This window comes from Takifugu rubripes, chromosome 1 (assembly GCF_901000725.2).
Source record: "Takifugu rubripes chromosome 1, fTakRub1.2, whole genome shotgun sequence".
NCBI classification, from domain to species: domain Eukaryota; kingdom Metazoa; phylum Chordata; class Actinopteri; order Tetraodontiformes; family Tetraodontidae; genus Takifugu; species Takifugu rubripes.
Window position 1 is genome coordinate 24,335,694 of NC_042285.1, and position 16,211 is coordinate 24,351,904.

The 16,211-nt window shown below is 41.7% G+C and overlaps 2 protein-coding genes across 3 annotated transcripts; both read right to left on the reverse strand.

Annotated features, from left to right (window-relative positions):
• Positions 1-47: 47 nt before the first annotated feature.
• LOC101073886 (ubiquinone/menaquinone biosynthesis C-methyltransferase UbiE-like) lies at positions 48-6,712 on the reverse strand. The gene is given in 8 exon segments (XM_029847708.1): positions 48-252; positions 4,148-4,196; positions 4,199-4,284; positions 4,362-4,395; positions 4,398-4,461; positions 4,994-5,210; positions 5,282-5,438; positions 5,685-6,712. Coding segments are annotated over 8 exon segments (816 nt in total). The 5' UTR covers positions 5,800-6,712; the 3' UTR covers positions 48-158.
• A 4,138-nt stretch (positions 6,713-10,850) lies between these two features.
• Positions 10,851-13,003, reverse strand: LOC105419080 (uncharacterized). 2 transcript variants are annotated; one of them, XM_029847656.1, is made up of 6 exons: positions 12,651-13,003; positions 12,358-12,533; positions 12,070-12,286; positions 11,311-11,411; positions 11,095-11,232; positions 10,851-10,971 (listed from the first exon to the last, which is right to left on the reverse strand). In XM_029847656.1, exons 1-6 carry the CDS (start codon positions 12,759-12,761, stop codon positions 10,878-10,880), a joined length of 837 nt encoding a protein of 278 aa, XP_029703516.1. In that variant the 5' UTR covers positions 12,762-13,003; the 3' UTR covers positions 10,851-10,877. The 2 variants fall into 2 exon arrangements, with proteins under 2 accessions (XP_029703516.1, XP_029703514.1); XM_029847654.1 differs by having other exon boundaries at positions 12,358-12,516; positions 12,651-12,997.
• Between the last annotated feature and the right edge of the window lie 3,208 nt (positions 13,004-16,211).

Genomic DNA, 16,211 nt, shown 5'->3' on the forward strand with positions numbered 1-16,211 from the left:
CTATAGAGAAAAGTGGAACGAAATAATCAGACCGTTAAGCATTTAAATTCACTGAGACTTGTTGAAATCTGACAAAACTTTATGACGAATTCATTTGGTGATGACAGTTACCTCTAAACAGGGAGGTAAATTCCTCATATTCAGGGACATGAAGATGTTTATTGCTGTGGTTTCGATGCCATGATGCAAAAATATTCCAGGGTCCACTCAATTTCAGTGTCAGGAGATGTAGCTTTCATTTCCTCCAGGAGCCTGTAAATCGGTGCAAAGAATCAGTTTTCAACTCATTACTATATATTGTACACTCTAAAAAAAGACCGTGAAATGTACATAAAAACATTGTAAAATCCCTACAAAAAAATCTTGTAAACCCAAATACATATATTTTTTGTTTAAATCACTGTGAAATTTTGTAAACTATTAAACAGAATTTTTTGTTAGATTTACTACAACAATATGTGATTTAAATGGAATTTATTTGTTAAAATTACAAATATTGGTAAAAGAAACCGGGAAATACTGCAATACTCATAACAAAGCAACTTTGATAAATTGACGTGCAAATATTGCAAAAACTATTGTTTTAGTCTTTTTTTAAAAAAAAAAATACAAAAACTATATGTTATTCCCTTCACAAGTTTGTTCTTTTATCAAAATTATTCCTTTTAACATTGATGAAATTATGTTAATTGAGGTCAACCAAATGTGATTTCACACAAAATTTCATTGTAACGTGAAACCGTTTACTGCCTATCTATTCATATTTTTTAAAAATATAAACGTATAATGACATTGTTTTTAGTAGCCTATTGTACTGTTCAATCTTAACCCTTGCTTTATATATTTTTTGTCTTTAAATTTTAATGCATTACAGCCCATTATTATTATTGTTGTTATTATTATTAATAATACAATGATAATTATTAATATTATTGTATTTATTTATATAATAATTCAAATAGAAAGCCAGTACTGGTACAATATTCATAATACTCATAATGGGCAGTGCATCGTCATCACTGGCTAATCAACCTAACAGCGCCTCTCTCCAGAGGCTGATACCTGTGCAATAAAGCCGCCTCCTTCCGAGACTTATTTTTTTGAGTTTAAAATTGCGCGGGTTAAGCTCGTCTCTGATTGGATAATGATGGAAAGGCGCGAGCTCCTCGTTGACGGACACAACGGACACCACTCGCGAACGGGTCGGAACAGAGCAGAAATCGCAGAAATTTTTCATTTCAAAAGATTTTACAAAAAATCGACACACTACATACAAGATTTTGCAGGGTCTATAGTGACTGCGCAATTGGAAAGTCTAAAGTTTGCACGGTAAGTTTTCTTACTTTCTTTGGGAGACCTAGCAAAAATGTGTGCTAATAGCAAATGGCTTAAGTTAGCAATTCTCCATATTTCAGTACATCAGTTCGTAATTATTAAGCAGAAAGAGACAGACAAACACTTGAAATTTTAAAAATGATCACCTGTGTCTTTTGTAAAAAGAAATTGGTTACGTTAAGATGCTATGTGCAACATTGCAGAGTGCATAGGAATGAGCCACGCTGTCTTTTCAAATGTGTTGGCGCCAACTGTAATAAAACCTTTACTACTTACTCGGCTTTCAAGGGCCATTTTTACCGTGTGCACAATATACTTGAGCCACAAGCTGTACCTGTTGTTGTGGATTTAAAATGTGCGGTTTCTTTGTGTGTCCGCCATTTTCAAACAGTGAAAGAGCTGGTGTCACACTTAAAGGATCACATTGGTGAAGACAGGTCTGTGTCATGTCCAGTAAGTGGTTGTAAGCACGTTTTTACAAAAAAATCCACATTTACTTCTCACATGTGTAGGAATCATAAAGAATGGATTTGAAGGGAAAAAGGCTTCTCAACTGCTTGACCACAGTTTGTGTCCACAAGAGCAAGAGATTCCATCAGACTTATGCAAGGCTTCAGAGGATGCAGGGACAGCATAGTGGCTGCTCAGAAGATGTGAAGGAGATGCTGCTGCTTCTGCTCAGCTACTTTGATGAGAAGGAGGAGTCCATGTTCTTCCATGTAGATGATACATGTCTGGCAGAAGAGGTTGAGCTAGGGCAGGTGCCTCTGACACCCACTATTATTGTCTCTGGTAAGTCTCTTGCATATGTGTCTGAATTTGTTATGTGAGTGACTGAGCTATGACCACCACACACTTATTAATATAACCTGTTAAATTATAGGCCAGTCCTGCTATTCCTCAACAAGGTACATGCTGAGTCTGGATCGGAACCTTGTCAACACAAACATCTCTTCCTTCATTTCTGCATTGTGGCTAATGTTTGGGAGCTACTACTGTTTCAACATCCATTATCCATCTGAGCTGGCTTCTACACTGGAGTTTCTTCAAAGGTGAGTAAACATTTCCTGGGACCTGGAGTCCGGACTGCACCCAGAGCCAAGGCCAAGAGTCAGACCCAGACTAAGAGCCGTAATCACACCTGGTCTTGGTGTGGGTCTGATTCTCGGCCTTGGCTCTGGGTGCAGCATTGGTTTTGATATGACTTTGAGTCTTGGCTCGGACCCAGACTCAGACTGTTTGTTTATATATGGATGTGTGTATTCATTCATTCCTATAGTCTCCTTTTACCTCATTAAAATGCTTAATATGTTTTTATATGCTTTTATTCTACTGGTGTTTTTTCTTGATAAACCCAGAAAAAGGAACCAAAGTAGAGAATAAAAACTCAAAGCGTCGTCTCAACGTGAACCCTCGAGTTCTGACCCTGATACAGGATCTCGCTGATCATGAGTGGCGTGAAGGCTAAACAAGTACTCTGTGTTGACTCCTAGAGAAGAGGTGCTGTTAATTTTCACTTTGTTAAATGTACAACATGCAAGTTTTGTTTTAAAGGTGCATTTTGTAACTTTCTATGAAGAGGTTCTGCCACCTGCTTGTTGTCCTTGTTATCCAACAATGTTCCACAGTATTGTAAAAATCTTGTCTATCTTCAATTACTCAAATAGAATATGTTTTAGCAAAAAATAACACAGATAAAGTATGACCTGTAACTCTGTCTGTTCAGCAGTTAAAAAGAGCCAATGCTTGAAAGTTCTTTGTGTTGGGGTCCAGGGTTGTGTTGCTGGTTTCTTCCTGCAGTTGCTTGGAGGAGCCACTCATCAGCCACAGCTGGCGCCGCATGCAGACGCACCTGCGGGCTCTCTTCAATCTACCGTGCTATTTACCATGCTATCTTCCCTGCTTGTTCGAGGTCTCCATGTCGTCTGCTGGACCTGTGAATGTGCAGAATCGGACTCCTGAGATTCCTGCAGTCCAGGAGGACTGCCTTTGTGTCCTTGGTGAACGTTCGCAGGTCCAGCAGACGACATGGAGACCTCGAACAAGCAGGGAAGACGCAAGGGAAACAGGCAGAACAAAGCATCAAAGCCACAACACACAGGGGTTCTGTCCTTAAATGGCACGGTAGATTGAAGAGAGCCCGCAGGTGGGTCTGCCTGTGGCGCCAGCCGTGGCTGATGAGTGGCTCCTCCACGCCACTGCAGGAAGAAACCAGCAACACAACCCTGGACCCCAACGTCTTTGCATGCTCTATATTTTGAAAAAATGAATCTAATTGTTTGCAACTAATCACAATGGCTGTTCAATAAATTTCCTAAAAGTGATATTCTCTTGTCTTTTATCATGATGTATTTTGCATTTTTTGGTGTAGTTCTAATCATTTTAAACTGATTATTAAAACATACAACTACTGCATATAATGAGTAGCTTGTATGTAGAATATACAGAACAGCTCCATTTAACATGCAAGTTTTACTGTTCTACCAGTTTAAAAATCGTTTTTTGCCTGGTAGTTCCACATTAATTTTACAATTTATTGACGCATAATAAGTAGTTACATGTAAAAAGTACAGGAAATGATCTATTTATATACAACAATGATCCATGAAATTGATAGATTTTTTTTGTAGAATTAACAGTTCAGCCTTGGCATTCACTGTAAAACCATTTACATATTTTCTTTGTAAATTTATCTACTGTCCTGTTGGTTTTTTTACAGGAATTCTCTGGTAACCCCAGCTGCCAGCGTTTTCCTGTAAAAACGACGGTCTTTTTCTAACAGTGTAGATCTGTGGTGTCTGTGTGTGTGGACCTCTTCTGAGTGTCGAGAAACAGTTCCTCAGCTCTCTGAGCATCTTCCCCTTATAAATTTGGAACATGGATGTGGCCTTGACGGCACCCAACACTTTTCTCACAGATGTTGTTGATTTTTTCAGAATGCCTTCAGCCCTGTAGAAGGACACGCATGCAATAAGTTATCAGACTTTATTTTTCTCCATCAGACTGTGTTTATATGTTGTGATTACCTTTGTTTATCTGGGAATGAAATGGCTGAGAAACATCTTCCAGCATATTCTCACCCTTAACCACTGGGATGGACGTGTCTACCATCAACACCTCCAGCATCTGTCCAAGGTAGTTTTCTATGTCAACTGGACTGGGTTTCTTCTCTTGAAGATGTTTCGCCTTCTATCCAGAAGGCAAGAAGCCTTCTGGATAGAAGGCGAGATACAATGACCTGGATGATTGAGAATCTACACAGACCTCCAGCATCTGGAAACAAATGTATACTGATATTTAATGAAATCATGTTGCTTCAGAAAAGTGGGGGTAGGAACTGCCTCTGGGCTTGTGAATCAATGCTCTCAGTCACCCAGGTTGAAGAGAACTCTTGGCTTTTTAAACCGACTTTAACAAAGATCAATGCATTTGTTCATACGCAACACCAGTGATGACTGGGAGGATCAACGGTCGCAAATTTATGGTGCATTTTGAAGAATACAAGGCAAGTGGAGATCTGTCACAACATGCCTGGATAGATATGGGAAGAAGCTGTTTTTCTCCCCAGAAAAAAGCTCTGAGAATAGACTTTTAAGTCTTTTCATCTACATTTCTCTAATAAAGTTTTGAGACCAAAAAGATTTTTTTTTAAGCTCACCTCTTGAAGGATATCAGTGAGTCTTTCTCCACAGTCCTGGTAATGAAGTCTCGTCTTTTGTGAAGAGTAGTCCATCAGGGCGATACAACCCCCAGGCTTTAAAACTCGGTTTGCCTCAGCCATAAACTTTGACTCGTCAAAATAGTGGGCTGCCGATGAAGCTGTTATCAAGTCCACAGAACCATCTGGAAAAGGAAGATCCTCTGCTGTCCCCTTCCTGCCAGTGTGGCACATGGTTCACAGTTCTATCATTCATCAAAAGTCGACCCAAACACACAACCCTCTTACCTGTATGTGATGTTGGGGCAGCTCAGCACAGCTCTGGCCTGCTCCAGCTGAGTCTCACTCACATCGATACCCACCACCTGGAAGTGCGGTGCCAGTAGTCGGGTGGTCTGTCCAGTTCCACATCCCAGATCCACTGCCAGCACATGTGGGCTTTGCCCTTCTGGAGATGTTAATATACTGTATGTTGAGTATTCATTAACCCTTAATGAGTTCAGGTCAAAAACATTTGTTACAACCAGGATTCTATCTCTTTAATTCCCGTCACAACTCTGGAATCAGAATTTTGGATCAGCTGGAGGCTTTCCAATGAGTGTGGTCTCATGCTCCTCGTCTAAATACTGAAAGCTCTTTGTATAAATATATTATGATGAGAATGTATCCCATAAGCAGATTTGAGCCTCACCTACCTTATAACCAAGGAACTGAAGAATTGTGTCTCTCACTTCATCAGGTGCTCTAAAGCGGTATTTTTGGTAGTTAGAGGAAATGTCCTCCCCAACAAACACCTGACATGTCATTGTGGTATGTCCCTCTTTTTCTAATCTTGTTCCTTTAGTGTTTCTCTCCTGTGATTAACCACCTAGTTTTCAGATCTGTAAATACTCCCAGTTTTTTGAGGTCTATGTCACTCCCACGTCTTTGGTATGTTGCTGAATAGATTAGGCACTCTGCCAAGAGCACAAGTTGGCCAATTGCGTACATTGAAAACAGGGTGTGTAGCACAAGATGAATTGGCAGTTGCATCTGCCCCTTTTTGTATCATATTTTTCCTTTGTAATGTTTAAATGTTTTGTTAATCTTTCAGTTCTAGAGGCTTTATCATCAAATTCTACTTTGTGATCTCAATCTGACAGTAGGTAGCAAAAGAGAATGGGGAGGGCATACAGCTTCGACAAAAAATATGCTTCTGTTTTTAAGCTTGCTTTGTGGAAATTTTTAAAGATATGTCATGGACATTTTGGGACTTACTGTGCACAGTAATCCACAATTAACATGGTTTACTGAATACCACTGTTTGACCTATTCATGTTGTATTATAATGTTGTGTTGTATTTCTTGGTGTAAATCCAGATCCCTTTTCTTCCATGAAGGCCAGTATTTCATAACCTGTATACAGTTCTTTGTCCTGACTATAGTCTAGTTTAAGAAGTATAGTTTTTTAACACTTCACATATACCTAATTCTACTCTGTTGTAGATATGTTCCTTCAAAATCCACAGGACAAAATGTTAATCAAATATCTAGATTAATATGTGAGGTGACACTTGTGTTGCAAACAATAACTATAAGGGTGAAATTAGTTACAATGACCTGATGCTCAATTTAAATAGTTGCTAGTTCTGCAAGACTAAATCCAAATACAATCATCCAATGTTGTCACAGCCCCATTTCCCCAGTTCCCTGTTCCTCTGCCCCAGTAATTTTCCACTCTCCCTGCCTCTGCACCACTCTACCTGCCAGCCACTCCCACCCCGTCAGCTCAACTCCACTCACCTGCAAGCACAGCTGCAGCTTATTCCCAACCAGCCCTGCTTATAAGCCTCCTCTGCACTCTCGGTCTTTGCCAGATTGTTCTTCTGCTTTGATGCTAGACTTTCCAGCGTTGTTTCCCTGCCGGATTCCCGTTACTGACCCTGCCTGTCTTCGTTCTGCCTGCCTCGCCTGTTCCCCGGATAACCTACCTGCTTTCTGCCCCTGACTACGACTTCTGCCTCAGTGTTTCTGGTTCCTAGGGGTGGGCAAGTGAAGCCTCATGAAGCACTGAGGCTTTCCTAACAATTGTGTCGAAAAAGATTCAAAGCTTTGAGACTTCAGTGACGGTGACATCTGGTGGACAGCTGAAGCCATAGCAACCTCCAAAGAGCATGACTGAAGCACTGGCACCCTTTTCAATCCCATGACACTGATAAAAGTTAATTGTGTGCTCATCCAGGGGTTTTGTTCATTCATACCAAATAATGATTATATCGTCTTTACAATAAAATATGCAGATGCTCTCCCTCTTACTCTAAAACACATTCAAGATTAACCCAAAGAATAAATGCAAATTATATTAAGGGTTCAGTGTTGGTTAAGGGTTCATTGAACACTTTGAGATTTATTTAAGAACTACTAAAAGTCCCTAACAGGATTAGAGATCCTTCCTACTTTGCAAATGATCATGGTGTTTGAATTCAGAAACATTATTTTTGTGTTTTTAAGGAAAACCTTTAAAGATAATGGTTTGCCATTTGTCCCATGTTTGATTTGGAATGATTTTTCACAGAAGCAGAAAAGTTATTTGTCCTCACAAACTCTAGAACGTCGATTATTGGTGGTACTCGCCATGAAACTTGCCAAAATACAGTGTCACGTGACACTGGTGTTTCGATACAAGCTCCGACACAGTGTTTCGAATCACTCCGCTTCGGGAAGAGTGACACAAGCTCCGAAGCCTCGGTATCATTTGCCCATCACTACTGGTTCCTGTCTGCTCACCTGGTTTTGACTTCTCCGCCTGGCCCTGACTTCGCTGCTGCTCGTCCCCAGTCTGCTCCGCAACATCGTCAGCCTCATCTCCTGTAAGCCCCTTTCTGTCACTCCTGCCCGCTGTCAGCGGAACTGCACGGTTCCGAGGATTTACATCCTTCCCCCTTGGTGCCGCATTCCATCTCTGCTCGTCCCACTCCCCGAGCCTGCAACCCACAGACTTTGTGCGGGCCCGGAGCCTGAAGAACGGACTATTTCCTGTGTTGCCTTGTCTGCCTGAGTTCCTGTTTGCCCGTGTGTTAATAAAAGTCATTACTACGGTCCAGCTTTCCAGAGTGCTGCATTTGGGTCCAAACTGCACCTGTCACAAATGTAGTAATAGGCTAATGAACACACTAATTCACATCAGGCTATAGCTAGCTATCTGTTTCATTGCATGCATACTATAAAGAGATAACATATGTATATAGTGAATAACTTTCTTGTCTATTTCTCTGCTTCTTTCCTTCTTTTCCTTCCCTCCTTGTCCCAGCAGCAGCATTGGCATCTCAACGCCTTTTGCATCAGACAGTTTTGTTTTGCCAGGATGTGCTTGACAACCCATCCTGTATGATTAAATTCATTTTAGAAGTGAATGCTGGACCTGACTGCTGGGAAACCACAGACTAACAAACAATTTCAGAACCCCAAAAGGCAGAGACACACACGGCAGCCAAGGGTGATCAATATAAAACTTTACTGAAGGTTTAGTAGTAATCTGCAGAGAATTCTTAGGTGGGAAAGCTCAGGAAACACGGTCGGGTCAAGCTGGGCGGCATGAACAGGCGTCTGCGAGGTTGATCTGCAGAACAAATTGTGAATGAGTTCAAAGCTAGAAACAAGAATTCAAGAGCTTACGGGTGATCCAAAACGTTTAAGTGCCACAACTTAGTGCAGATGTTCCTGTACACTATGCCAGCCATCTGGTTATGCCGCTCCATGCATACCTTTCCTGCTAACATCTTGCACCCTGCTGTGATATATATATATATAATAAAATTACATTATTTATATATATATGACTATGTGCATATCGAACACTCCGCCCCAGTGCATGTAGTCTATGAATATGTGTCCATGTGTATATACAAAAATACATGTATATGTATATACACATGCTAATGTGGTCAAACAAAGAGGTTCAAATCTTTTTGAGTTGTTAGTCCTGTCATACATGGTTTGCATGTTCCCTACATGCCTTGTGGTGTATTTCTGTTCACTGGCCAGTTGCAGAGCTATTTCCCTAGAGTGGGGCATGGAAGCAAAGTCCAACACAGTGGCAAAGCTTTTAACCAGCATCACTACCCCAACCATGATACCGACTGAGATTAGATAAATGATCGATTGCTCCACCAGTTTTTTTCTAATGAGTTGTAATTTGAGCTTTTTGAAGCAGTTGCAATAATGACTATAATGAATAATGACAGTAATAATTGAAAGTGAAGCGGCATGGATGAGGATCATCGGCTCAAAATCAGCTGTAAGATTGCCACCCCACATTATGAAGAGGGAGGAAATCCAGAAGCAAATCTTAGTCCAACGGTCAGGCCTTGTGCCCTATGGTCAGAGTGATGGGTCAGACCTTAAATACAAGGTCACAGACATAATTGCTGTGAAAAGTTCCCTGAAGGCTGCTGTTGTCTTCCCATGCAATAGGGGTGAGAACGCACTCATCCAGGAGACATTCAGAAATAGAACCACTGTTCTAAGAAAAGAAAGGAGTTGGTTATGTGGTTCGGCCACATGTGCAGGGATGCCATCAGGTTATATCTATCCTCTGGCATGAGAGCACCCAGGGATCCCTTAGTCAGTGTTACCCTAATGGGCCACGGAAAGTCTAGGGCTGTTTGCTTGATAAGTGCAAATAATGGATGGGTGGGGTTGTCACACTCTGCTCAGCCCATGGACTCAGTAACTTTTCTACTGCCCTGCTCACACCACACCCTCTGATCACCACAACCCACTCTCAGTCACTGATCACTACACCTGCTCTCACTCATCAATCAGCTCACCTAGCCAGTATATATTCTCCAGCCTCACACTCACTCGGTGCCAGATTGTTCTCTGCAATGCCAAGACTTTCCAGCGTTTTCCTGCCTGTCTTCCCGGTATCGACCCTGCCTGTGTACGACCTTCCTGTTCTGGCCCTGACCCCCGATAAATTACCTCTGTCTTCTGTTTTGACCACGAGCTCAGCCAGTCTCCCTCTGAACTGTTTTGCCTGATTCTGCCTGCCTCCCGGGTACTAACCTTTGCCTGCCCTCGACCAAGTCTACTGTCCCGCCCTCGAACTGTTTTTGTGTGCCAGATTGCAGTTAATAAACCTATTAACTGATCATCAGTTCATTGCCTGTTTTGTACTGCACTGGGTCCATACCATACCCGTCACATGGGTAGGTGGATGAATGCAGACTTTTCTGATTTTGAAACCTCAACTTTAGTCTGATGTAAATGTTATGGTAGGGTTTTTACAGGACCCGAAAGCAAGCAAGAACGCAGTGATAAAAAAGTCCATAAATAGGCTTTTTTAACAAACCCAAAAACAGCAGTCCTCCTGGACTGCAGGGAAGCACTAGTTCAAACTTCCGAGCGCACAGAGCCAACACAGGGGTTGGGTTCTGCACATCTCACAAGTCCGGCAGGACGGCATGAAAACCTCAAACAAGCAGGGAACCACACCAAAACACTCAGGACGCTGGTAGGGCAGGCTCTCCCTCCTTAAATAGGTGGCCTGATGGAAATTTCCGACAGGTGGCAACTGCCTGCAGTGCCAGCTGTTGGCAAATCGACTCCTCCACGCCCCCTGCAGGAAAAACCAATCACAACCCGGAACCCCGGACCCCAACAGTAAATTATGTATTGTTGAATATGTATGAGGCGTCCCCAACAGCTTATACATTTTCATCCCCTTATCTACTGTTATGATCATATTTTTGCTGCCCATAAAGTTAAAGATGAAAAAGAAAAAAATAATTTGTTATTTACACCTAAGCACAACCTCAAAGCAACATAAAATGGCTGTGAATTATATTCTCATTCACAGACATGAAACAGGTAAATTATTATGGTTTCATCTGTTATATATTGTTTATTGCTTTGGTTTCGATGCCATGACACAATAATATTCCAGGGTCCACTCAATTTCAGTGTCAGGAGATGTAGCTTTCATTTCTTGCAGGAGCCTGTAAATCAGTGCAAAGAATCAGTTTTCAAGTCATTATTACTATATATTGTAGATCTGTCTGTGTGTGTGTGTGTGTGTGTGTGTGTGTGTGTGTGTGTGTGTGTGTGTATGAGTGTGTGACCTCTTCTGAGTGTCGAGAAACAGTTCCTCAGCTCTCTGAGCATCTTTCCCCTTATAAATTTGGAACATGGATGATGTCTTGACGGAACCCAACACTTTTCTCACAGATGTTGTTGATTTTTCCAGAATGCCTTCAGCCCTGTAGAAGGACAACGCATGCAATAAGTTATCAGACTTTATTTTTCTCCGTCAGACATGTGTTTATGTGTGTGATTACCTCTGTTTATCTGGGAATGAAATGGCTGAGAAAAAATCTTCCAGCATATTCTCAGATTTAACCACTGGGATGGACGTGTCTACCATCAACACTTCCAGCATCTGGAAACAAATGTATACTGATATTTAATGAATTCATGTTGCTTCAGAAAAGTGAAGTTAGTTATTCCCTTCAATGGTAAAATACCCACTTAGGCTCCACAAGCTTCATAAAGCCACACCCTCATTTTAATGTGCACACCTAACCATGAGCTAGTCACTGTTCATTCAGGTGCATTTAGATTTATGTTTTCCTTCTTTTGTAAAAAGTAGATACTCACATTTTCCTCAATGTTTGTATGTGGATAGAGCACAAACCATGCTCTTTAACAGTTGATGTTGAGAACTATGTAAACTTTAACAGGAATGTCAAAAAGTCTGTAAATTGGATAAAATGCACTCTCTTGAAGTATATTAATTTGTTGAATACATAAATACCTAAAAAAGTACCCACAGCACCCGCAGCCTTTTTATTTAAGAGTAGGGAATTATTGAATCAGCATTATGCTGAAAAGTTAGTCTATGCAGATGATACTACCACACTGGACTATTGTAATTTATTACAATCAGTATGTCCAAACAATTCTTTGAGAAACCTCCAGCTGATCCAAAATGCTGCAGCCAGAGTTCTGACAGCTAGTGACAGGCTTCTTCCCCTCCCCTCCCCAATTTATGATTGGTGTCAAACCACTAAAAGTATACCGGTAATTTCTTGGCTCACCTGATGGAAAATGTCAGTGAGTCTTTCTCCACAGTCCCGATAATGAAGTCTCATCTTTTGGAGAGGGAAGTCAATCAGGGCGATACAACCCCCAGGCTTTAAAACTCGGTTTGCCTCAGCCATAAACTTTGACTCGTCAAAATAGTGGGCTGCCGATGAAGCTGTTATCAAGTCCACAGAACCATCTGGAAAAGGAAGATCCTCTGCTGTCCCCTTCCTGCCAGTGTGGCACATGGTTCACAGTTCTATCATTCATCAAAAGTCGACCCAAACACACAACCCTCTTACCTGTATGTGATGTCGGGGCAGCTCAGCACAGCTCTGGCCTGCTCCAGCTGAGTCTCACTCACATCGATACCCACCACCTCCTGGAAGTGCGGTGCCAGTAGCCGGGTGGTCTGTCCAGTTCCACATCCCAGATCCACTGCCAGCACGTGGCTTTGCCTTCTGGAGATGTTAATATACTGTATGTTGAGTATTCATTAACTCTTAATGAGTTCAGGGCAAAAACATTTATTAGAATTGTTTATTGCTAATTTCTGTCAGAAGTCTGAATTACAAATTTTGGATCAGCTGTCTACCTTTTCATCAAGGAACTGGAGAACTGTATCTCTCACTTCATCAGGTGCTCTAAAGCGGTATTTTTGATAGTTAGAGGAAATGTCCTCCCCAACAAACACCTGACATGTCATTGTGGTGTGTCCCTCTTTCTCTAATCTTGCTACAGGCTCCTTTAGTATTTATCTCCTGGTGATTTAGCACCTCCTATTTTTCAGACCTGTAAATCCTCCCAGTTCTTCAAAGTCTATGCCACTACCTGTTCTCTTACCTTTTGCTATGTTGAAGTCAGCCTATAGCAAGTTCTTGAAAACAGGGTGTGTAGCACTAGATTCTTGAAAACAGGGTGTGTAGCACTAGATCGATAGATAGAAACAGGATTTTATCTTGCTCCAGCTGTACTCATTTTTTTCACAAATGAGGAAAAATCACTTGAGCTCTAATATCGAATATTCTGCTTTAGTTTGATTTCATATTTTGGCTCAGGAACTTTCAAAATCTTTCATTAATCTGAATCTAAATTGCAAAACTATACTTGCAGAAAATGAACCAACAGCCTCTTTTGTTGAGTAACATGTTGCTTTTTAATAGTAAAATTGATATTACATCTTGATGTTTATCCTGGTTTTGATGCCAGAATGCAAAAATATTCAATTTCATAAACAATTTCCGTCTGAAGAGATGTGGCGCCCATTTCATCCAAAAACCTGTGAAGCCGATTGAGTGTTTGTTTAATTATTATTATTATCATTTCATAATCATCTGTGTGTGTGTGTGTGTGTGGTACCTCTTGAGTTTTCATAAGCAGATCTTCAGCTCTCTGGGGATCATTGTTTTTCAAAGTTTGGAACATTGACCAGGATTCAATCAAACCCAACAGACTCTTCACGGACGTGGGGGACTTCACAAGAATGCTGTCGATCCTATAAAACACATTATTATGTGACGGTAAAAGGTAAAAAACAGAATAACAAACATTGTTATACAGAGCTATACATCTGTAAATACTTTTCTTTATCTGGAAAAATCATGGCTGAGAAGAGGGCATCCTTCCTCCCACAGGTAGCTACTGGGTTGCTGGTGTATGGCAGTAATTCCTGTCTCACCTGGAAGAGAATACAGTTTATTTTACTTTGAGGGCTTTTTAAACTTTTGCATTCATTCAAGACATCAAGCTTGAGGTGAGACACAAACCAAGGGACATTGAAACTAGAAAACTAAAACTCTTCTTTGGCAATCAGTATACATTTTCTGTAATTCCTTTTAGCTGTTTACTAGGTTTATGGTTTAGTATGTGCGTGTATGTGATGCAAACCGGTTACACAACATTAAATACCACGCAGCCTGTCATGGCCTGCAGTCCCTGCCTTGAGTCCCCATCATTACCCCACTGTTCAATTTTGTCCTGATGTTGTTGCTTTTTTGGCTGAACTAATAGCTTTCCTCAACTTGTACCTGGGCTAGTGCTCATTTTCTCCTGCTTTAAAAGTAGTGCATCCTTAGTTTAGTTGCAACTAAGCCATGTTTTGTTTTGTTTTTTTTGGGGGGGGTTGGCAATTTTCTTAGGAACATGTGGTCTGCCTTGGTGGTTGTGTTCCTTGTTCCTGCTCTGTTCTTTCTCCAGGGGGAGTGGTGGCGCCACTTTCTGAACCACCAACTGAGCCACCAACACCAAGCCCTGTTCCCCCTCTAGAAGTAGTCGCTAATGATGCCATGCAGTTGGGACAAACCAGCCTCTCCCATTCCGAGAGGCAGAGAAGGATAACTGCCAGGGTCTCTGTACTGCTGTCAACCAGGCCATTTCATAGCTGCGTGTCCGGCTTGGCCAAAAGACTAAGCTCGTCAGCAAATGCAGGAGTGCTGGCAAGCGGAGCTTCTTCCTGTTTCTCTCCAGCCCGGTTGACGCTTCCAGGTACGCTTCTTTGGGGCCATGATAGCTTCTCATTGTCTTTTCTAATCGATTCTGGTGCAGATGACACCTTCAATGACCAAGCACTCGTTCGAACCACTCCCCTAACCCTCATCATCTCGGAACAGATTCAGCTCTTTATTTTTCCTGCGTCCGTCCCCACTGGCGTCCTTTGTGCACCCTGGTTAGCCGGCCCTAATCCACAGCCTGATTTGCCGGCCAGTAGGCTTACTTAAGTGTCTCCTGTCACACTAACTGCCTTTGCTCTGCACTCACCCCCTCTTCAGTAATCCCAGACCCATCCCTGGCGGTTCCAGAACTCTCCATGGTACTTGCGGAATATCATGACTTGGGCACTGTCTTTAGTAAGCAGTGTGCACTCTCTCTGCCCCCTCATAACTTCGTCATCGGAAGACAGCGTTTAATACGCCCTAGGGCCACTTTGAGTGTCTTGTAATGCCCTTTTGGCTTACCAATTCCCCAGCTGTGTTCCAGTCTCTAGTTGATGATTTCCTTTGTGACGAGCTGAACAAGTTCCTCTTTGTTTACCTGTTTAACATCCTCATTTTCTCAGACCAAGGAGGAACATGTACAACATGTCTGCCTAGTTGTTCAATGCCTGTTGGAGAACAAACTCTTTGTCATGGTAGAGTCCGGGAGGAGTGGACATGAATTCCCTGCCGGAATATCTTGGATGACAGTCTCCTGCATGATTTTTACTTGGACCATCCTGACAAGCCTGGTAGGGTGCCCATTGGGTGGAGGTACTGTCAGGGTCCTGGGTGTTTGTCTTGGTTTGCTTTGGTTGTTTTCCTTGTTCCTGCTCTGTTCTTTTTCCAGGGGGCATGGTGGAGACACTTTCTTGCAGTTGTGGCTGGTGACAGTCAAACCTGCAGCCAGAATCAACTGGCTATTTAGGCCCGGGGCTCCTGTTCACCAGCTTCGGATCATTTCATCAGTATTGTGGTAAACATTCTTTCCCTCTTCCAAGATTTAAGACTAGTAATTGTTTCATTCTCTCAATTACCAGTCTTATTGTCACCATGCCTCCCTCCTTTGGAGAAGGAACAAGCAGGATTTTTCCCCGTGCTGAGTGTGATTTCTTCCCACAGCATTTGAGGCTTTTTTCAATAAACCCTTTTTAGAAATCGAGATGGCTGTTACCTGTCTGCATTTGGGTCTTGGTCAAACTAATCTCGAACAGAACAAATGGTATGAGTAGAGATGGATAAATCCACACAAAATTTGGCAGTCTGTAAATGCATCAGCATACTCACTTGCTTTAATGGGGACTCTGAAAACTGTCCAGTCTGTTAATTGAAGAGCCCTGAAGTTTAAAATCATTCTCTGCGGACAAGCACTGGACTGTCCTGAATGTGAATTTGTCCCTCTTTACCTCCTGTCCTTAGACAGATAACAATATGAATGGTCTGATTTCCCAAAATAGGTTCTTGGAATAAGCCTGAACACTCCATTAATGCTAGAATAGCAGTGGTCACGAGTCTTATTGCTCATGTAATAACCTGGTGGTAAAATTTCGGTAGCATGTGATTTTTGTTTTTCCTGTCATTTACAGAATACCTTTTTTAAGTCTGTCATCTGAGCTCTATTACTTGGTTTTACCTAATCCTTTGTGTCTAAGTTATTTCACTTTTTTCTTATCAATATTATTCAC

Coding starts and splice junctions, on each gene's coding strand:
- LOC105419080 (XM_029847656.1), bottom strand. CDS start 12,761: ATGACATGTCAGGTGTTTGTTGGGGAGGACATTTCCTCTAACTATCAA. Junction 12,287..12,357: donor TGCCCCGACATCACATACAG/GTAAGAGGGTTG, acceptor CCACACTGGCAG/GAAGGGGACAGCAGAGGATC. Junction 11,233..11,310: donor TCATTCCCAGATAAACAGAG/GTAATCACACAC, acceptor GTCCTTCTACAG/GGCTGAAGGCATTCTGGAAA.